Raw genomic sequence first — 20,795 nt, 5'->3', positions numbered from 1 at the left:
GGGGGGGGGGGTTTGGGATGACTCACTGTGAATTCAGATTAGTTTCTTTTTTCTGTTAACTTGCATCTGAGAACTGCCGAAGTTGGGGGACCAGCTGGTGGAACAGTAAAGCAAGCACAAGGGAGACAGGGACTGGGGAGCCACCGACTAGTGAAACCTTGCAGATCTGCCGAGATGACACGTCCTGTCCTCGTCTGTCCCACTGGAAAACGAGGACGCACGTCTGTCTGACCGGTTTCTTCCTGTTTGATCTCTTCCCCCCAAGCATACACAAGCTGAGAGAGAATGTGTTTCAAGAACACCAGACCCTCAAGGAGAAGGAGCTCGAAACGGGACCCAAAGCCTCACACGGCTACGGAGGGAAGTTTGGTGTGGAGCAGGACAGAATGGACAGAGTAAGTGCCCGGCCACGTCGCGGTGGGTCCTGGCACGTCTGACCTCACCATGGTCGGCAGAGTGGTCACTCAGGAGCCTCCCCCGTAGATGAAAAGTTGGGAGTCTACTTGTTGAGGACGGATTTGCCAGAAGTAATCCTCTCTCCATTGACCTTACCTGCGAAGGGCTCCCGTTTATGGAAGGTCTTTTAAGATGCTTAGTTGCTGGGGAGTGGATGGTGTGTCGGGAGCCCCAGAGCGGGAGATCAGGTTCTGCCAGAGGCCGCTCTGTGACCAGGATGGAGGCCTGGAAGCGGCCTGACCGCGGGTATGGTCGCCACCCTGGCGGTTCAGCCTGCGGCCTGAATGCTACCCACCTGCAGACCGGAGCCGAGTCTGCGGGCCTTGGTTCACGTCAAGGGTGGAAATTCAGCCGCCAGGTGTGCTGTCGTCCTTCCCACATTTAGTGAACTTCAGAGAGGACCCTGGCCCCCGGCGTCATGCCACTGCCCACCAGGCTGGGGGCAGGTCCAAGTCGGTGGAGACTGAAGCTGTTAACGGTGCGGCAGCCTTTGCTGGCACTAGAGAAGGGACTGGGTCAGCTGGCGGGGCTGGTGTCCGCCCTGCAGAGAGGATGGTAGACCGTAGCGTGTTTGCAGTGAAGCAGGTCTGCAGTCTTTAGACGTCCCCGGAGAGGTAGGTTTTTCCCAGGCTGGTAATGCGAGATGTCTGCCTTTATTCTGTGCAGAGGTATCAACTGGGTTGGGTTCTGGGCTGTAATTCCACCCCTGTCCCCCTTGTGCCTGGATCGGACTCGGCATCTGAGCTGGGCCTGGGATGACGCGGCTGTGTCACCACAGAGCGGATACATGGGGACCTGTGGGCACCCCAAGCCAGGTCCGAAATGAGCCTGGAGACGGAGTCTGTGAAGGGCAGGCTGCAGGAGAGAGACAGGGATGCCCCCAGTGACCCCGTCACTCCCAGAGATGTCTGGACAGCACACAGGGGCGTGGGGAGCAGAAACCATCTTTGGATCCTAGAAAGTGTGGTGGCTTTTAGGAGCACAGACGGGCAAAATCCCCATGTTTTTCAGGCAATGAAAGCATCACGTAGGTAGAAGCCTTTCCCACCTAACAGAGTCCAGGCTCTCAGGGTTGCGGGGAGTGAAAGCAGAGAGCCGTTCAGTGTAACCTGGGTCCCCAGCTCTGGGTCGGGAAACCTGCTGGGGAGAGCGTTGCAGATGCACCAGGAGCCCTGGATGAGGGCAGTGAGACAGTGGTTCGGGCTGCTGCCGGACTGCCCTGTGCGGGCTGAGCCTCGTCACCCCGGCACCCGCGGCCCAGGCCCCTCAGCTCCTGCAGGCTTCCTGCCGGCCCGCGGCTGCCTCTTGCCGTGCTTTGTGCTGCCCTCTGTCAGCGTCACTCCTGCGTTTGTGCTGTCCTTCCCGTCGAGGCCTGGACAAGCTGTCCTCGCCTCGTGCTGGGCCTGGCACCGTGAAGGCGCTCAGCGGACGGTGTGTGAGTGCCTGAAGCCATGTGTTGACGGCACCCGGGCAGCTCAGGGAACCGAGCTCTCACTCCAGCCGGCGGTTCCCCTCAGGTGGATCCAGCGGGGGGCGCCGCGGTCGGTGGGTGCTTCCTCCCCTGCACCTCCCTGCACACCTGGCAGCTCGCGGGAGTGCCACTGGACCAGCCTGTCATCAGAAATCACTAAGGTTCCAAACCGAAACAAGTAACCCTGAAGCTATTTGTAACTTGTCCTTTCCAGAAATTGATAAAGAGCCCTGAGATCTGCGTGTTGAGACTGTGTGATAGAGACTTCCAGAAAAAAACACATCTTGGGCAGGCACCTACTTGTGAGAGGATTGTGGACTGGGAAGGTGCAGCAGCCATCGGGATCCCATGTGCGCTGTGGTCTGAGCATCTCCCACGCCTCTTGCGGGGCTCACGGGGGCCGTGGTCCATGATGCAGGTTTTGTTCCTCGCCAGGCACATGTCGGGACCAGTGTACATTCCTGCTTTTGGCAGCGCTCTGCCCGGTGCTGACTGTTCGATAATAAATACTGTCTTGTCAACGTAAGGTCAAGGGCAATTTGAGGGATAAATCTGTTTTGATCAAAAAGTTGGAAAAATTAATAAGCTGTCACCTGCCGTATTTTCAGAGCAGTGTCCTTAGAACTTCTTTGTGATGAAGAATCAAGTTGGGGAATCCTCTCTGCGTGCTGCTGCCTCTGTGTTACTCTGCTGACGTTCTCTGGGTGAGACCCAGAAGCTGCGGGTGGGTGGTCTCTGCCGCAGAGGTTTTCCAGGGCTGCGGTGCCGTGGATCTGCTGTTAGCTACAGGCATCGGAACCAACCCGGAAAGGACAGAAAGCAACAGCTCCAGACTTTAAAGTAGAACCTACTTTGCTCCCTGGGCTGTGGAAAGAATGCACACTCCGAGTGGCCTGCAGAGTTCTCAGTTGTGGCAGTGACTCTGCAGTGGTTGGATCCCAAACGCAGCTGCTGAAGTGGTAGATGAACAGGAAGGGGGTCCACGGTGCGCTAGCGGGTCCCTCACTGCAGGAGGGCCCGAGGCGGGGTGGCTCACTGGAGTAATAGTTAACCGGGGTTTGGGTGTGCCTTCTTGCCCCGCGCTGGGTCACGTGGCAGGCACGCATCCTGTGTCCTCGATGTCCGCCAAGGGGTCCGTGACCACTGTCCATCCTGCTGAGGGAGCCTGGGACCCTGGTGCCGAGCACTGAGGGTCAGGGGTCTGGGAGGCTGGAGCAGGACGGGGGCCGCTCAGAATTTGGGGAGTGTTTTCAGCCTCGCGGCCGCCATGGGCTCTCAGGCAGCTCCCGAACTAGCTGCGTTGTCGAGACACAGAGGCAGCCGTAGACGTTCTGTGAGTGCATAGAGGTGGTATGCTCCAAAAAGCTTTATTTACAAAAAGCCTCAGTGCCGGGCGTGGGCCCTGGGCCATGGTTCGCTGACCCCACCGTGGGAAACGCCGCGGGAACCCTGGGGAGGACTGCTTGTTCGGCACGTGACCTTGAGAGGATGTCACCAAACTCCCTTCCTGCCTGTCCGTGGGGCTGATAATGTGCTGACGGGCCCACTCCGCTCCCGGACAGGCTGGGTGCACAGTGGCTCTTGACTCTGAACGCGAGGCGTGACTCCAGCACACCTGTCTGTGTCTGCATTTGTTAGCAAAATGCATGTTCTGTCCTGATTCCTGGGTCCTGTGGAGTGAAGATGTCCTGTTTGAGTAGGGTGATGGTTGCCAGCGGTCTTCCCGGAACTGGGTCTCAGGAGTCATGTTGCAGGCTGCTGGCTCTGCGGTTTCCGGATGGGGCCTGGCCTCCTGGCTCTTCATGCCCAGTCATGTGAGAAGCCCCCCCTTGTGGCCGGGCTTCTTGGGCAGCTTCCGGGGAGGCCGATAACGGAGAGAGTTCGGGGAACACCTGACCGGTGGCCATGGCTTGCGATGCCCCCCGGGAGGCAGCTTCCCCCAGGCTAACTTCCACGTTGAGTGGTTTCAATTAGGGTCACCCACGCTGACCACAGGTGCGGGCTGCCCCCTTAGACCCCGCATGGGGGGCGGGCAATGTGGTGATACCGGCGGGTGTCTGACACTTTATTTTTGCCACCTGTTCCAGTCAGCTGTCGGCCATGAGTATCAGTCGAAGCTTTCCAAGCACTGCTCGCAGGTCGACTCCGTCCGGGGGTTTGGAGGCAAGTTTGGCGTCCAGGTGGACAGAGTTGATCAGGTGAGTGAAGCATCCTGGGCAGCTGGCGCCCGGGGAGGGCAAGGAGCCAGTCTTCATAGGTCAGAGCCCACTGCCAGGTGTGTGTGCTCCGGGCCTCTTGACTCCGTGGGACTGCAGGGTGGGTGTCCTGACCACAGGGCCCACAGGGCCCCCCTTTCCGGTTGCTTTGAGATGATTGGCCCTTTAAGAGGCGAGAACAGGGACTTCCCCGGGCGGTGCAGTGGTTAGGACTCCGTACTCTCACTGCCAGGGGCCCGGGTTCGATCCCTGGTCGGGGAACTAGGATCCCACAGGCCGTGTGGCCAAACAGACAAACAGAAGAACAGTCAAGTGTAAGGGTTTTTCTTTTACTGATTGCTGTAGAAACCCCCATGTTCGTATCTACTCATCGGATGACCCCGGGACAGCCTTAGATTTGTCCAGGGATGCCAGCGGGGACTGTTTACACCCACTGTCCCTGCCTGGACGTCACTGTGACAGGGATCCCCCAAGGGTGTTCATAGCGGACTGGCAGAGTGCCTCCCGCCTCCCGCGCTGTGCTGAGCGTCCGGTTGCTGCCCCGCTGTTCTCAAGTCCCTGGCTCAGGGCCGTCAGCCCCTTTGTTTTATGTCGTAGCGTTGCGAGCCTGGGCTTGGGGGTTAGGCCTGGCTGTGTGTGGCCACGGTCCCACGTTTGCCCTTCCCCCGGGCTGCGTGCGTGGTGCCCGCCTCAGCGCCGGGCCTTGTTCTGCTGTTCGTGTGGCTCTTGGGGAGCCCATTTGAGAAGCGGGCTGATGGGAGTCGGCCCAGGTCGGTGTCCTGTGGCTGAGCTCGCTCCGAGGGGGTCGGCCACCGGGGGGAGGCAGGGAGGGACAGGCCGCTATGCTCGCAGCTTGGCCTGGGCAGGGCCCCCCCCCGCCCCCGCCGCCGGCTTCTGTGAGCATTTTATGGGTTACGAATTCAAAACAGCAGGGCTTTGGGTGTTAATGGCTTAGGAAATCAAAGATCAAAAGATAACATGGTTCATGTTTTTTAAAGTGTCCTATGCATCGTGGATCCAGGCATTTAAAACTGCATTTCCCTTTTCTCTGTGACTGCAGTCTGCTGTGGGCTTTGAGTACCAGGGGAAAACTGAGAAACACGCCTCGCAGAAAGGTGAGATGGGAAAGACCCCGGTGATGGGAAGGCAGCCCGCCTGCTTTTGAAGGGCAGGAGCACGTTGTCACTCGAGGCCTCTTCCTGGGGGCAGGGGCGTCGCCATGGGCAGTTCGCTGCTGTCCCCTTCAGGTGTCTGGTCTTCTGGGTGTGGTGTGACAGCGGGGTCCCTGCCACGCAGCCCACGAAGTGCTGGCATCTCGTGTCCCTGTGCCACCTCCCGTGTGGCAGCAGACGCTGCTTCCCCTCATCCGTGCAGCGTTGCCCCCGAACAGTTCCCTCTGTGACTTGGTTGGCAAAACTAACTTTCCCCTGAGAATGGCAACAGAGCCGTTAAATTACTGACATTTTCAGCGTGTACGTGCGTCTTTTAACACGGCGTAGGCTAATCTTTATGAGGTAGTGCTCCCTGGTAAAGCCTTTCTGTAGATGAAAGCCTGTGGGATCCTCATTCCCTGACCAGGGATCAGACCTGTGCCCCCTGCAGTGGACGCGTGGAGTCTTAAACACTGGACCGCCAGGGAAGTCCCTTGAGGTTTTTTTTTTTTTGCGGTACGCGGGCCTCTCACTATTGTGGCCTCTCCCGTCGCGGAGCACAGCCTCCGGACGCGCAGGCTCAGCGGCCATGGCTCGTGGGCCCAGCCGCTCCGCGGCACGTGGAATCTTCCCGGACCGTCCCCTGCATCGGCAGGTGGACTCTCAACCACTGCACCACCAGGGAAGTCCCCTTGAGGTGTTTTTTGCAAGCTTGTTTACTTCTGCCTCTTGCGGGTCATCCGATGACCCAGGGAAGTAGCTCGGCCTGGGAGTGCTCTAGGCCCCACCGGTCCACCCAGCCCACCTGGCTCGATGTGTTGGAGGGGTCGGGTCTTTTCTAGAAAGACCCGTGCAGCTGCCTAGCTGTCTTTATACACTGACCTTTATTTGAGCGGTTACTTCCCAAAGTGGGCCTGCAGCTCACCTCTGCCCTTCAGTAGTCGAAGGGGACCAGACTGCAGAGGCACATAGACGCGTCCAGCGTCACCCGTGTGTAGCAGCGGGTAGCTTGTTGTACATTTTAAGATGCGTGCTTGACCTCCTGGTGCGTCTTGCTTCGTCTGACCAAGGTGGCACTTGGCCTGACACACTTTCCTGACCGCTGCCCTGTCTCCCCAGACTACTCGAGTGGTTTCGGTGGCAAGTACGGCGTGCAGTCTGACCGCGTGGACAAGAGCGCCGTGGGCTTCGACTATCAGAGCAAGACGGAGAAGCATGAGTCGCAGAGAGGTGGGCCGCAGCGGCGCCCTGCTGACCGTCAGGCACCCCGGGCCCCGTTGTTTCTCATGCATTCACCGACACACACCCAGGGGACTTCTCCCTGATGCAAATCGGTTTATGTTATATTTATATAATTTTTCTAACTTCAAGTGTTTGGATGTCCCCGTTACTTTCTGGACAGGGTAGGTGGTTTGTCGCATTTCTTTTTCTTTAAAGATTGATTTATTTATCCATTTTGTTTATTTTTGGCTGCGTCAGGTCTTAGTTGTGGCACGTGAGCTCTTCGTTGTGGTGCGCGGGCTTCTCTCCAGTTGTGGCATTTGGGTTTTCTCTTCTCCAGATGTGGCGCGCAGGCTCCAGGGCACCTGGGCTCTGTAGTTTGCGGCACAAGGACTCTAGTTGAGGCACACGAGCTTAGTTGACCCGCGGCATGTGGGATCTTAGCTCACTGACCAGGGATTGAACCCACGTCCCCTGCGTTGTAAGGCAGATTCTTTACCACTGGACCACCAAGGAAGTCGCGGTTTGTCGTAATTTTGATGATGGCTGAGTCCTCTGTTCCGTGGTCCAGTTAACTGTTCCTCTCTGGAATGTGGAATTTAGGTTATTTCCAATTTTTGATGTTAAAAATTGCCTACAGGGACTTCCCTGGTGGAGTGGTTAAGAACCTGCCTCCCAATGCAGGGGACACGGGTTCGAGCCTGGTCATCCGATGACCCAGGGAAGTAGCTCGGCCTGGGAGTGCTCTAGGCCCCACCGGTCCACCCAGCCCACCTGGCTCGATGTGTTGGAGGGGTCGGGTCTTTTCTAGAAAGACCCGTGCAGCTGCCTAGCTGTCTTTATACACTGACCTTTATTTGAGCGGTTACTTCCCAAAGTGGGCCTGCAGCTCACCTCTGCCCTTCAGTAGTCGAAGGGGACCAGACTGCAGAGGCACATAGACGCGTCCAGCGTCACCCGTGTGTAGCAGCGGGTAGCTTGTTGTACATTTTAAGATGCGTGCTTGACCTCCTGGTGCGTCTTGCTTCGTCTGACCAAGGTGGCACTTGGCCTGACACACTTTCCTGACCGCTGCCCTGTCTCCCCAGACTACTCGAGTGGTTTCGGTGGCAAGTACGGCGTGCAGTCTGACCGCGTGGACAAGAGCGCCGTGGGCTTCGACTATCAGAGCAAGACGGAGAAGCATGAGTCGCAGAGAGGTGGGCCGCAGCGGCGCCCTGCTGACCGTCAGGCACCCCGGGCCCCGTTGTTTCTCATGCATTCACCGACACACACCCAGGGGACTTCTCCCTGATGCAAATCGGTTTATGTTATATTTATATAATTTTTCTAACTTCAAGTGTTTGGATGTCCCCGTTACTTTCTGGACAGGGTAGGTGGTTTGTCGCATTTCTTTTTCTTTAAAGATTGATTTATTTATCCATTTTGTTTATTTTTGGCTGCGTCAGGTCTTAGTTGTGGCACGTGAGCTCTTCGTTGTGGTGCGCGGGCTTCTCTCCAGTTGTGGCATTTGGGTTTTCTCTTCTCCAGATGTGGCGCGCAGGCTCCAGGGCACCTGGGCTCTGTAGTTTGCGGCACAAGGACTCTAGTTGAGGCACACGAGCTTAGTTGACCCGCGGCATGTGGGATCTTAGCTCACTGACCAGGGATTGAACCCACGTCCCCTGCGTTGTAAGGCAGATTCTTTACCACTGGACCACCAAGGAAGTCGCGGTTTGTCGTAATTTTGATGATGGCTGAGTCCTCTGTTCCGTGGTCCAGTTAACTGTTCCTCTCTGGAATGTGGAATTTAGGTTATTTCCAATTTTTGATGTTAAAAATTGCCTACAGGGACTTCCCTGGTGGAGTGGTTAAGAACCTGCCTGCCAGTGCAGGGGACACGGGTTCGAGCCCTGGTCCGGGAAGATCCCACGTGCCACGGAGCAGCTAAACCTGTGCGCTACAGCTACTGAGCCTGCGCTCTAGAGCCCATGAGGCACAACTACTGAGCCCGCACGCCTAGAGCCCGTGCTCTGCAACAAGAGAAGCCACTGCAAGGAGAAGCCCGCGCACCGCAACCAAGAGTAGCCCCCGCTTGCCGCAACTAGAGAAAACCTGCACGCAGCAACAAAGACCCAACCCGAAGTAAACCCCAAGACCCGAAAATAAAATAAGTAAATTCATTAAAAAAAAAAAAAATTGACTGCAGTGAATATTCTGTTACATACGTAAGTGATTATTTAAAAGAATAAATTCCTAGCAATGGAGTTGCTGGGTCAAAAGACGTTGAATTTAAAATTTTGATAGATCCTTCTAGATTGTCCTTAGAAGCCATCCTGAGTTGCCTTTCACTGTGATGTAAGTGATCAGTTATGGCCCTCTGCCCTCTGAGGTGTGTGTTTATGGAGCTTGACTTAAAGATTCAACCCCCGCTGCAGAGCTCCTGATCTGTTGGTGGTTCTGCATCGCTTGTTTTGTTTGTCCTGCACATGTAAATTATTTGAACATTGGCCAGCGTATAAACAGAGAGCTCACGTACTTTTTAAAACCCCAGATTTTTTTAAGAAACAAAAATGAAAGCCATCACTGGAAACCCCACTGGCTTGGCATTTCCCCAAGGGGATGGCTGTTGGGCCTGAGGGGCTCCTGTTTGCTGAGGGCGGTGCTTCCCTTACACCTGGCAGGGCCTGCCTGCCCTGAGGCTGCTGGGCCTGCTGCATGGGGTTCCTTGAAACTCTGCCTTCTCTCTCTGCTAGGCACACACCTGTACTCCTTTGCACTGTATGCCCGCTGCCAGCCAGCACCTGCTGTTGGATCCTGTTCATTTTTACCAGATTTTCTGCCCGAGATGCCCTTGATGAAGAATAAATACGCCTTTGGGCAGTCGGGGAGCAGAGGCCGAAGTGCCGGGAGCAGCCCTAGGCGTTCCGGGAAGGGATTTGATCTCTGCGTGCGTTCTACTCCGTTAATGTGTCCGTGATGGAGTCATGCCTTAGTGTAAAGATAGCAATTTAGTATAATAATAACTTAGCTTTGAGTTGAACTGACGTTTCTGGAAGGGAGTCCGTGTTTATCCTGTTCCTTTGGCGGTGCCCCCGGCACAGCTCTGCTAGCTTTGGTTAGGAGGTAGGGTGACCCTCCAAGAGCTTCGCCCTGTGGCTCACCCTGAGTTCAGAAACGTTATGTCACCCGTTGTCTCATGCTGTCTTTTGGGGTGAAGCAGAGGCGCGACAGCTGTTCGTCTGCTCTGTTTGCTGCACTTCGTAGTCCGTCATTACATACAAATAACACTTCTGAATGTTTCCTACGTAAGTGATCTTAGAGTGAGCCGCGGAGACTTCAGGTTTGCTTTTTTAAATTGAGTGATCAAAATACTTCCTTAAAGACTGCTGAAACCCACAGCGTGCCCGTTGACCTTGTGACTGGTTTATGAACAGTACTTTTCTTGTTTTCAGATTACTCCAGAGGTTTTGGTGGCAAGTATGGTATTGACAAGGACAAGGTGGATAAGAGCGCGGTCGGCTTTGAGTATCAAGGCAAAACCGAGAAGCACGAGTCCCAGAAAGGTGGCTTCAGTTTTACCTTATTGTCCAGCTAGCAGCTATTAACGTGATAGGTGATAACCAGAACAGAAATGGAAAAACAGAACGTAACCGGGAACAGTTAGGGTGGATGTCTCTTTCTGTTAAACATTGAACTGTAAAACAGAAAATCCAAAAACAGCCGTTAACTAAGAAATCCAGTCCTTAGACCTCCTTTAGCTTGAACGCTGCAGCGGCGTGGCTTGTAGCAGGGGCCACGTGTCGCACGTCTGTGTAAGTGGTGAGACCCAATGGCGCGTCAGTGCTGTGACACTGCATGCTTCGCGGGTTCCTGTAGGGGGTCCCGTCAGTGTTAATCCGTGGTGCGGAGATGGTAGATGAGGTTATTTTCCTGACACACTACGAGGCGGTCCTCTTAATGAATGTCATCTGAAGTTTCACCAAAGGTCAGGAAGAGAAAGGATGGTTTAGTGAATTGTGTATGTTGAACTTCACGGAAAACCTGCTTTCTCCCTGTTACGCAGGCTGCCCATTAATACTCGATTATGGCCTTTTATTGTCTACGCAGACTACGTGAAAGGCTTTGGAGGGAAGTTTGGTGTGCAGACAGACAGACAGGACAAGTGTGCCCTTGGCTGGGATCACCAGGAGAAGCTGCATCTGCACGAATCCCAGAAAGGTGCGTTCACGCTGTGCTCGCCGCGAGGCCTTCGAGAAGCCCATTTCTGTTTACAGGCCCACGTGTGCCTGGCCTCACGGTACTTGTGTCGCGGTGCTGTCCTGTCTTCAGTGGGGGAGGCGTCCTCTGTCCCCACGGCTTTGGAAGGACCCCTTTGCCCGTAGTGATTCCCCCTTCCCCCCGGGGGGCTGCGGTTGGGCGGGGCAGGGCGCCTGTGCTCGCCTGGGCCCGGAAGCCCCAGCCGCTGCGGCAGTGTTCCTGAGGGACTGCTGCCTGCCGCTCCGGGCGGCCACAGGGGCGGCACGGTGGTCCCGGCCCGAGAGGCGCCCCGTCCCTGGGAGTGTGGCCGCCGGGGCCCCGGGCTTGCAGCCAGCGCGGTGGGGAGCGGGGCTGCCGCGTGGCTGTGGGGTGGGCCGTGTGTGTAACGTGTCTCTTTCTTCAAGTGAGCAGAGACGCGTGCTCTTGTCTGCAGAGTGGGCGGGGCCCTGCAGAGAGTCCCGGAGCACGGAGCAGCTTTTCCGAATCGGCTCAAATACCGTTGCTAACCTGCTTTCGGGCCTGGGCCGCGTGTTCAGACGTTGTCTGTCCTTTAACCTTTTGAGCCCTTTGTGACTATTGGTGAGACTGGGAGCTGGCTCTGTCGTCCCCAAGCTCGGCGCAGCCCTTGTTTCCTCCAGGCGACGTGTTTGAGTCTAACCAAACTTGTGTTTCCTCTCGGTTGTTTTCTCCACTGTCACCTGTGGATTTTCAGATTATAAGACTGGTTTCGGAGGCAGATTTGGTGTTCAGTCCGAGAGGCAGGACCCCTGTGCTGTGGGCTTTGATTACAAGGAGAGACTGGCCAAGCACGAGTCCCAGCAAGGCACAGTTGCTCCCCGGCTCCCCCCAGCCCCGCCCAGTGCCGCCACTTCTAGCACAGACTTCAGGGCTCAGCCTCCGAGTCACCCGCTGTCACCTGCAGGGGCACCTGGGCACTTCCAGCCCAGTGCTGTGCCGGAGCGGAATTCACTCGCACCCTTTCTTCCCTGTTGACTTTTTTCTCTCCCGTCACCGTTGGGGTTTGTGTCTGGTCAAAGGTGGCGTGAGGTGCAGGTCACTCCAACCCCGTGGCGTGCCTCGCTCCTGGAGTGGGCTGTCTGGTCTCCCGGCGGCCTTCCGCAGCAGTGCTTGCTGTTGCCGGGACTCCTGTGAGTGTCGCGTAGGCCGCCTCCCTGCCTCCGACACCGGGAGAAACGTGTCTGGTTCGGCCCGATCACTGGCCTTGGACCAGGGGCGTGGGGCAGGCGTGTCCACGTGGTTTCTGTGTCTCATTTGTGGTGCTGTTTTTCTGGTTTTTGCTAGTTTTTTTGATGACACCATCTCTGTGTGACTCCTTCACACAGAACCAGACAGTACGTACGCAAAGCTGGAACTCGACAGGAGCTTTCTGGGTGCATATGTTGGGAGTCCAGATGGCAAATGTGCTTTTGCTCTGAGCAGTTATCTAATGTCTGTCAAAATTCAGGCTTGATCATTAGAACCGGGACACACAGTTGGCAAAGAGTCGTGTCCTCACTTTACGGGGCTGAGTTTAGGCGCTCGGCCCCAGCGTTAAGGGAGGAATCCCCTCCGGCTGACCCGGCAGACGCGTGGACGTGGCGTTGACACCGCGCGGCAGTGTGAGTGCCACGTGGACCTGTGTTGCCGCAGCATAAGTATTTGGCTGGTAGAAGTTCCGGGAAACTTTTTATCTTTTAACAAAGCAAGAGAAAAAAAAAAAGTAAAACGAGAGAATCCCTGCACTTGAGCCTCTTTTTAGCACTCAGTAGAGCAGGAGTGCAGAGCAGAGACTGTGCTAGGAGGTGGCGCCCTGCCTGCCACCCGCACCCCTGTCCCCCGGGAGCACGCGGGGAGCATGCCACACCTCTTTCCTGCCTCTCACCTGCCTGCTGCCGAGCACCACGGGTAGAAGCCCAACTCGCAAGCGGAGGCTCATCGTTCCGCGTTCTCGTTCTGTTGCTCTGGGCGCATTTTCTCGGGCTCTTTCTGGACCTGTTTGCACGCCCCTGCTGCGGGCAGCTGGCGGACCTCAGCCCGAGACTAAGTGCTGTGCTGTCACATTGCAGACTACTCCAGAGGCTTCGGTGGGAAATACGGGGTGCAGAAGGACCGGATGGATAAGGTGAGTGCTTCACGTCCAGGGCTCGGTGTTTTCTGCTGAGAGGATCGGGCGTCTGACGCTCTTGGCGGGCAGATGGCTGCTCCCTGGGTGGTCTCTGGTCTCTGGTGGGCGCCTGGCGCGTGTTTGCAGAAGCGCGAACGTTTCAGGCAGGCGTGTGTCATCACCGTGGCGGTGCCATTAGCTGACACACGTGCCGGGCTTCGTCCCCTGTGTCACGGGTGTCCTCTCCTGGACCCCTCGAGGCCACGCTGTGAGGCAGTTGCTGTCCCTGTCACGTATTGGGGGCAGCGGGGTCCCTGGCCAGGCAGGCGCAGTGCTGGGCCGCCGTCGCGAACGCCTCCCAGACACGTGGCTGTGACCGTACTTGGCAGTGAACCCATCTGGAAACCGAGCTCTTTGGTCACGCTGGCCGCGTCGCGGGGCCTGCCGTCTTGGGGAAGGCGGATCCAGAAGGTGCGCGTCGCCGCAGGGGGTCCCCAGAGGCAGGGTGACACGGCTGCACGGCTCCACGCTCTGCTCTCCCTGGGGTGCCCTAGTCCAGCTGGTCCCTCCTGCTTGGTTTCAGAGTCTCAGCGCGTCAGGTGGTTGGGTTTCTGGTCTAAATTCCAACCGCGTCAGAGGAGCAGACCCACGAGCTGCGTGGAGCTGTCCTCGCTGGGGATTGGGCGTGGTCTGTCTCCCATCGGTTCAGCTGGACCGATGTTAAGGCTGCCCTGCCCGGTTGGTAGTCTGGGCGCCAGGGCCGGTCCCTGTGGAGTTCCCCTTCCATCAGGCTCCCAGCTGTACCCCTCGGGGGACCCCATCACGTGACCGCGTGTGGGCCCTGGGAGCGAGCGGCAGGGCACAGGGCTCTGGCCGTGGGGCCGGGAGTGTCCTGAGGGGGTGCGAGTCTGAGCTCGGCTTTGCGGGTGGTGGGAGCTCGCCAGGGAGGACGGGGCCAGTGTGTGTGTGGGCGTGGGGACGGGGACACCGAGGACCTGGCGGGCCTGCGGTCGGTGTTGTGGCAGATACAGAAAGTCTGAGAGAAGCCAGACGGGGCCTGCTGCAGGGGGGCAGGTGGTGAGTGGCTGGTCACGACCCACTTCAGGGAGCCCTGCGGACCCCCGGTGAGGTTTTGTGTTTCGTCAGATGGGTTCTGAGCGGCCCTGCAAGGGTTTGACAGGCAAATGACGTGAATAGGACATGCACCAAGCAGCCTCCCTGCCCCGGGGTGGAGAGTGGATCGCGGGGGAAACAGCAAGGCTGTGGCCCCGGTTAGGAGGCGGCTTCAGCGCTTTGATCGGGGTGCTTCTGGCTCGGCCTGGGGATGGCGGCGGAGGGAGAGAGATGCTTCCTTGAGGCAGCGTGGGTGCTGAAGCCCCTGCGCTTAAGGGGTGAGGAGGAGGGCCTCCCGGGTGGATGGTGGGGCTGTCTGCTGAGCTCAGGAACTTGGGGGGAGGGGCACGTCTGGTTGGGCTGCCAGGCGGCGCAGGTAGTTCGGATGGAGGGGGTGGGGGGGTGCCTGCAGACGGAGGTGGAGTCGGGGAGCCTGCAGAGCGGCGAGGAGGCCATGGGCCACGCCTGTGGGATGGCAGTGGGCAGGCTGGTCAGAGGAGACTGGGCAGGGCACCTGGCGAGGTGCGGGGAGCCCACAGGGTCCACTGGTGCTGGTCTGAGGGTGGAGAGTTGTGAGGGGGGCAGGGGCTGTCTCTGCCCTGAGGCGCTGCTGGGGACATCCTGTCTGGGGACATCCTGTCTGGGCGAGCCAGCTTGTGGCACATGGAGTCTGGCAGGGGTCTGGGCTGTGGGAGGGAGGGAGCCGTGGCATTGGCACGTTTGGGCCATGATCGGGGAGAGCTGGGTACTGGTCAGCTGAGGGGATGGTTCTGTTTTAAGGTGGGAGGAGCCCAGGCCATAGAGAGGGAGGTGCAGGGAGACCCTGGGGCATGGGGTGGGGGTGCGCGGGGTGCCCCTGCGGCCAGCTAGTGGTCTGTGCTGTGCGCTTGGGAAGCCCGGGGCTTAGAAGGGTGAGGCACCTGCCCAGGTCTCAGCCTTGGGGGCAGCATGAGATCATCCCTGGGGATAGGCGGCTCAGGGACTAAGGTCTGACGTGGTCCCCGTGGGTGGTGGAAGCAGGTGCGAGGTTTCCGGCAGGTGAGCCCCAGGAGAGGCCGAGACCTTGAGTTGGTCAGGCTGGACGGTGGGGAGCGGGGAGCTGGGTCCAGGTGGAGGAGGGTGGCCAGCAGGAGAGGGGAAGGCTGTAGTCAGTGGGCGGATCTTGGTGACGGGGGTGCAGTGTGGTGGGGACCCCGCAGCTGGAAACTAGAGGCTTGGGGTCGTGGTGTTTGCCAGAAGCCTGGGGGCGAAGGCAGAGAGGTGGCTCTGAGCATCGTGCTGGAGAGTTGGCCGGACGGGACGGGCAGCGGGTGTGCAGGAGCCACGGCCCGGAAGCTGGGGGGCGCTGACCCCTTCCCCGCCGAGGCCGCAGGGCGGGCAGGAGCCTTGTGGGAGAGCCGGTGGGGGCGGGGCCTTAGAGGTTGTTCTGGAAAGAGATGGGGAGGTTTGGAGAGCAGAGGAGGGGGGTGGTCTGGGCAGCCGAGCGGCTACCTCGGAGGTGGAGGAGGCAGGAGAAGGGGGCTTTGACGGGAGCGTCGGGGCTGGCCCCCAGGCGTGCCGACCAGGGCCCGTGGGTTGCCGCCGCCCTCGCGGAGCTGCCTGCGCCTGGGCTTGGCGCGGGCCGTGCGCACTTCCCGCAGCTGCTCGCGGCTGGCCTCAGGGTCAGCCGGCCACGGGCTTCCTCCCGCGCTCCTTTCTCACGGTTCCTGTGTCAAGAAAGCACTGACCGTCCTGAGCCCCTGGTGTGTTTCCCTGGGAGGCGTTTGTGCCCAGCGGCCAGTGCCGCCCTGAGCTGTCAGTCCGCGCCCGTGTCAGCCTTTACGTGGACGGTTGTCGCTGTCCTTTTAGTCTCACAGAGTTGGGTCCCTACAGAACCAAACTAGAGTCGCACTTACTGGGAGAGGTGGACGATCGGGGGGCCTTTGTACGTCCCAGGGTCCTCTCCCAGCACGGCAGAGGCTTCTGGGCTCCCCTGCAAATTCTGTCCGTGGCGAGAGCGTGGGAGGAACACGTGCTTGGTTTATGGTTGTGAAGTGGAGGCACGTGGTAGGGTTTTCGGTTTTTCTGCTTTTTTGAGCAATTTGCTCAAATTTGAGAGGAAGGTGCAGAGATTTCCCGTATACTCCCTACCTCCCCTCCCCCAGCCAGTGGTCCATTTGTTACGATCTGTGAACCTACATTGAGCCTACATCGTAGGTACCCAGCGCTGAGGTCGGCTTTAGGGTTCTGTCCTGGCATGGTACATTCTGCTGGTTTGCACAGGCGTGTAGTGACTCGTATCTACCACTGTCGATTCCTACACAGTAGTTTCACTGCCCTAAACATCCTGGCCCTGCCCATTCACCCCCCACTCCCCATAGGTGTGTTTCTTCTCTGACTCTGACCCGTATGGTCACCAGCCAATGTGTTATCAACACACTTTTCATTCCTCTGTTAGTGTGCAGAACAGGTGGATATGAAATCTTTGGGCTCTCTGGTTGGTTCTTTTGGAAGATCTGGGGCAGGCCTCTGTGCAGGGAGAGGAAAGGAAGAAAGAAAAATGCATTCCTGATCTCCCCTTTCCTGTCTTGGTAGAACGCTTCCACCTTTGAGGACGTTGCCACGGTGGCCTCCACTTATCAGAAGACTGTCCCTGTCGAAGCAGGTAAGTCCTAGCAGACCCCCTGACAGCACCGTGGTTTTTCCCGGGAGAAATTCCACGCTGTGTGGTGTCCCCAGGACAGTGCTGAAGGGGGAACGGAGCTTCGGCAGGAGCAGAAGATGCATTGACGGAGACCGTGGTCGATCTGTGTATTTTGGGGACAGCAGTTGATTACCCGTTTGACGCTGTTCATTCCTGCAGAGGTTCAGAGGCACCTTTCAGACACGGGCGTTGCAGCTCTCTGGAGGCGGGGATCTGTTTTGGGGGGTGCTTCCCAAAGCAGAGCTAGGTTAACTGCACGTCCTCAAGGGCCCTGGGAGGTTCCTGCGGAACCTGCCGCTGCCCCGGCCGTGGCATGTCTGAGCAGCATGTCACCGCGTCTGCATGAGTTCAGGCAGCCCTCTCCTTCCTCACTCGCAGGCTGCTCGCAACCCACCCTTTCGGTGCCTGCTGCGTGTGTGCGTGGGCCTCCTGCGGTCCTGGTGTCTGCTGGGGAGCCGTTAAACATGGGCCAGCCTGAGAGAACATCGTTTAGTTGGGGGAATTATCACACGTGATAGAAGTGGTCAGTTAAACGCAGCAAGTGGAGACGACCATTTATTTCCTGTGGACGCCCTGTGGGCCAACAGTCCACACACTCTGGTCTCAGGACACTGGCAGAAATTGCTGAGGCCCCAAAGAACTTTTGTTTACATGGGTTATGTTTTCTGATCTTTACTGTGTTAGAATTAAAACAGAGGCAAGAAGAATTTACCATTTTATTAATTCACTTAAACATTTACAAGCAGTGAAACTATCACTTATTAGCATAATACTTTTTATGAAAAAAAGAACTACATTTTCAAAACCAGAAAGTGCAGGAGTAGCATTTCTTTGAATTAAGGTATAGTTAGTTGATTTACAATATTAGTTTCAGATGTACAACCTAGTGATTCAGAAGTTTCAGAGATTATCCTCCGTTTACAGTTATTACACGATATTGGCTAGGTTCCCGGGTAGTGTTGTGTTACGTTTCTGTGGAATCTCCTCCGTGTCGGCCCGCTGAGCTCTCTTAGCTGCTTCTCACTCCTTCAGTCTCTCGTGACACGTTAGGGTGGTGAAGAAAATCTGGACTCCCCAGATAAGCAGTGGGAAAAGGGAAGAGTGTTCTACTGGCCGTTCTGGTCGTATTCTCTGTGCCCCAGTCCAACAGGGAGCCGTCCAGTGGTTTTCTTAAAGGCTGGTCTCTCTTGCACAGCAAGGCTTTGTGACATCTCGTCAGGGTCATTGGAGAGTATCGATCACCGAGTCACGCTGATCTTCCACACCCTGGCACCTTTCATTATACAGCGCCCCCCAGGTCACGTCCGGTAACGGTATCAACCTCGTCGCGGAGTCTCTGAGTAAAACCGGGAGGTTGTCATACTCGTGGCAGTGGACACGGATTTTCCAAAATTCTGATTTTGCTTGAAAGCTTGAGTTTTCCTACTGACAACAAATACTGTAGTTGTTTTTTAACAGGATAGGCTCAGCTCGTTCCTTTCGGAGAAAGGGTCTGGCACGTACCCAAACGGCATAACCGTAGTTTGTCCCTTCCAGGAAAATGATGTTCCAGGAAAAAATCAGTGCGGCCTGCATCTCAGATAGTTGCACGTGTTTTCCCTGGAGGCCCCGCGGCACGTCCACAGGGGCAGTCGCAGTGGGCTCCGCCCTCCCATTTTGTCACACAAAATGTTAAAAGGGTTGAGATCTGCTCACAGTCAGTACTTTCTATTGTTTTATCAAGGGCATCCTTAGGGGGATTTTCTTTCCTTGCGAGTGTCTGGTGGTGAAGAATACAGTGGTGTTTGGAACATAAGAGCATTGCAGAAGCAGAGCTATGCCGTCCTCCCGCTGTGGGTACAGCACACGCAACGGTGAAGGCCGTTCCTGGTGGGGAACTGAGCCGGCAGCCGAGGGGGCACATCGCCCTCAGCTGGGGTGCCTGCTTCCCGAGGGACAGGCCGCCCTGGCGCGGGCCTGGTCCGGGGGAGATGGTGGTGCCCTGAGTAAATCTCTCCTTCCTCTGCAGTGAGCAGCAAAACCAGTGACATCAGAGCGAATTTTGAAAACCTGGCGAGGGAGAAGGAGCACGAGGACAGGCGGCAGGCGGAGGCGGAGCGGGCGCAGAGGACGGCGCGCAGGCAGCTGGACGTGAGTGCGGGCGGCGCCCGGGCCCCCTCGCGTGCGCGGGGCCGCGTGTCTGGCTCGTTCCTGCATCTGCTGCAGAAGGTGGCCAGCAGAAAGCGTTTGGACTCGCGCCGAAGGCTGTGCTCTCGGGAACTTAGCCTTCAGCCACACAGACGATCCGGTCTCTTGCCACCAGACACGAGACGGTCGATGTGCCCCGGCTCGAGCTGTGCTGCTCCAGCGCTGGGCGACTGCGGGCCTGTCCTCCCCCGTCGGGCTGGCGGCCCCCGTGCCCTTGGCCCAGCCCCCGTCCACACATCTCCCCCTCAGTCTGTTCCCACCCGTCACCCTCGGGAACCCGCTGTCCCCTTGGGTGGCAGGTTGAGGACACAGAAGGAATCCCCGTGAAGGAGGCCGTCTGCTGGCTCTTGTAGCCCTCGCTTCTGGAGCTCGGGTCGGCAGGTGTTTCTGTGATTCTTTACAAACTGTCTGCGCTGGAGAAGGTGCGAGCTGTGAGGGGTGAGCAGGAGGGTGTGGACTCGCTCCTTACTAAAACTCTGTAGCTGGACCGACGTCTGATGGCCCGGGTCCCCCTCCGCCACCTAGCAGCCGCGCGGCCGGACGCGGATCAGCGCACCGTCCCGCGGCCCACGTTCTTGCCCGTGAAACGGGTGTGGGGGCGCTACGACTCGGGTGGCTAGGATAGGAAGTCGAATCTGAAATAACGCGTGTGTTGTTTTGTAGATCGTAAAGCTCTTTTTAAACCTAAGGACATTTCCTCCTCAAATCAGTGGTCAGGGCTCTGAAGAGCCCGTCGAGGCAGTTAACATGCGACGGGCAGGAAACGCTGGGGCCGGGAATTAAATAAGCCCTGATAACACGTTTTTATCACACGTGGTGAAGTTGGGATGATAGCAAACGTGTATAATGACCACGTACCGTTCCTTAATTGTCAGAAACTCTAAAGCTGTCTCTCCTTCAAGTTGTTAGTTAGGCGCTTGTAAGTTTTTCTTTGTTGCGGACACACACGTGCACACTAGGAGGCATTTTTTCCGATAACTTGGTCTCGTTTTCACATAACGCCTTCCTCGTTTTATGGTTTGGAATTGGACCCCTGCGGTCTGAAAGCTGCAGAAGGGCTGGAGGGCTTGAGAAGAAGGAGACTCTCGGTCGTGTTGTCCAGCCCCTCTGCCTTTGAGGTTCTCTCGCCGTCCCTTCCGCCGTGTTGTCCCTCGCTGTGTCCAGCCCCTGCCAGCCTCTCCCCGCCCGCCTGTCCCCTGAGTGGCTCCCATCGATCGGCACGGTACCGCTCGCACCAGAGCCCTCTGGGTTGTGAGGCGCTCTCCTGGGGCAGGACACGGCCCGCACACGTCCGAGCGCTCCCTGTGGCAGGCGGGGCGGCCACGGATGCTCGACCCGCACATTCTCGGGAGCGAGCGTGCCCCTGGGAAGGAACGTCTCTGTTCCCCGCCAGATTGGGGTGTGGAGGGGGGCCGTCACGGGTCCTCGTGCCACTGCGTGGTGGGCGGCAGGCCCGGGTCTCCAGAAGCTCACGCTCAGCCTGGCCTAGGCCTGGCCCCTTCGGGGAATCATGCTGCCTCAGGGATTTAACTCGTGGGCGAGCTGCCAGCGCCGTGAGGACTCGTGACCGTCCTGCTGGTGCGGGTCAGGCAAAGCCACACTGGGGTCCAGAGCCGCGTGGTCTCCGGAGGGGGTGGTTTCCAGTGGGCAGTGCCGCCGCCGGCTGTCGGGCGGCCTGGCAGAGCAGGCGGGGAGCGGGTGGGGACGGTGCGGCTCCTGCGTCTGCTGCTCCCGTCCTGTCCCTGGGCGAGCGACTTCCCTCCCCGGGCCGTCAGGTTCCTGATCAGTGGTGTGGAGAAGGTCCACCTCACAGGTGTCAGCACCGGTTTCCCGGGGCCGCGTGCCGTGGCTTAGGACGGCGCACGGTTACCGCCTCACAGGCTGGAGGCCGGAAGGCCTGGGAGGGGTGACGGGGCTGCTTCCTTCTGGAGGCTGCAGAGGGGAATCGCGTCCT

At 57.9% G+C, this 20,795-nt stretch overlaps 1 protein-coding gene across 1 annotated transcript in view; it reads left to right on the top strand.

Moving 5' to 3' along the window:
• Positions 1–20,795, top strand: part of CTTN (cortactin) — a 31,128-nt gene that overhangs the window by 4,603 nt on the left and 5,730 nt on the right. Inside the window, exons 4-13 of the mRNA XM_024749352.1 lie at positions 266–395; positions 4,015–4,125; positions 5,204–5,258; positions 6,414–6,524; positions 9,950–10,060; positions 10,605–10,715; positions 11,467–11,577; positions 12,821–12,876; positions 16,546–16,615; positions 18,663–18,784. Coding sequence (XP_024605120.1) covers positions 266–395; positions 4,015–4,125; positions 5,204–5,258; positions 6,414–6,524; positions 9,950–10,060; positions 10,605–10,715; positions 11,467–11,577; positions 12,821–12,876; positions 16,546–16,615; positions 18,663–18,784 — 988 coding nt within the window. The remainder of the gene's footprint in view (positions 1–265; positions 396–4,014; positions 4,126–5,203; positions 5,259–6,413; positions 6,525–9,949; positions 10,061–10,604; positions 10,716–11,466; positions 11,578–12,820; positions 12,877–16,545; positions 16,616–18,662; positions 18,785–20,795) is intronic.

The sequence above is a fragment of the Neophocaena asiaeorientalis genome, unplaced genomic scaffold (assembly GCF_003031525.2).
Source record: "Neophocaena asiaeorientalis asiaeorientalis breed wild unplaced genomic scaffold, Neophocaena_asiaeorientalis_V1.1 scaffold43, whole genome shotgun sequence".
In the NCBI taxonomy this organism is placed as follows: Eukaryota; Metazoa; Chordata; class Mammalia; order Artiodactyla; family Phocoenidae; genus Neophocaena; species Neophocaena asiaeorientalis.
This window is presented reverse-complemented; position numbering and strand designations above follow the sequence as displayed.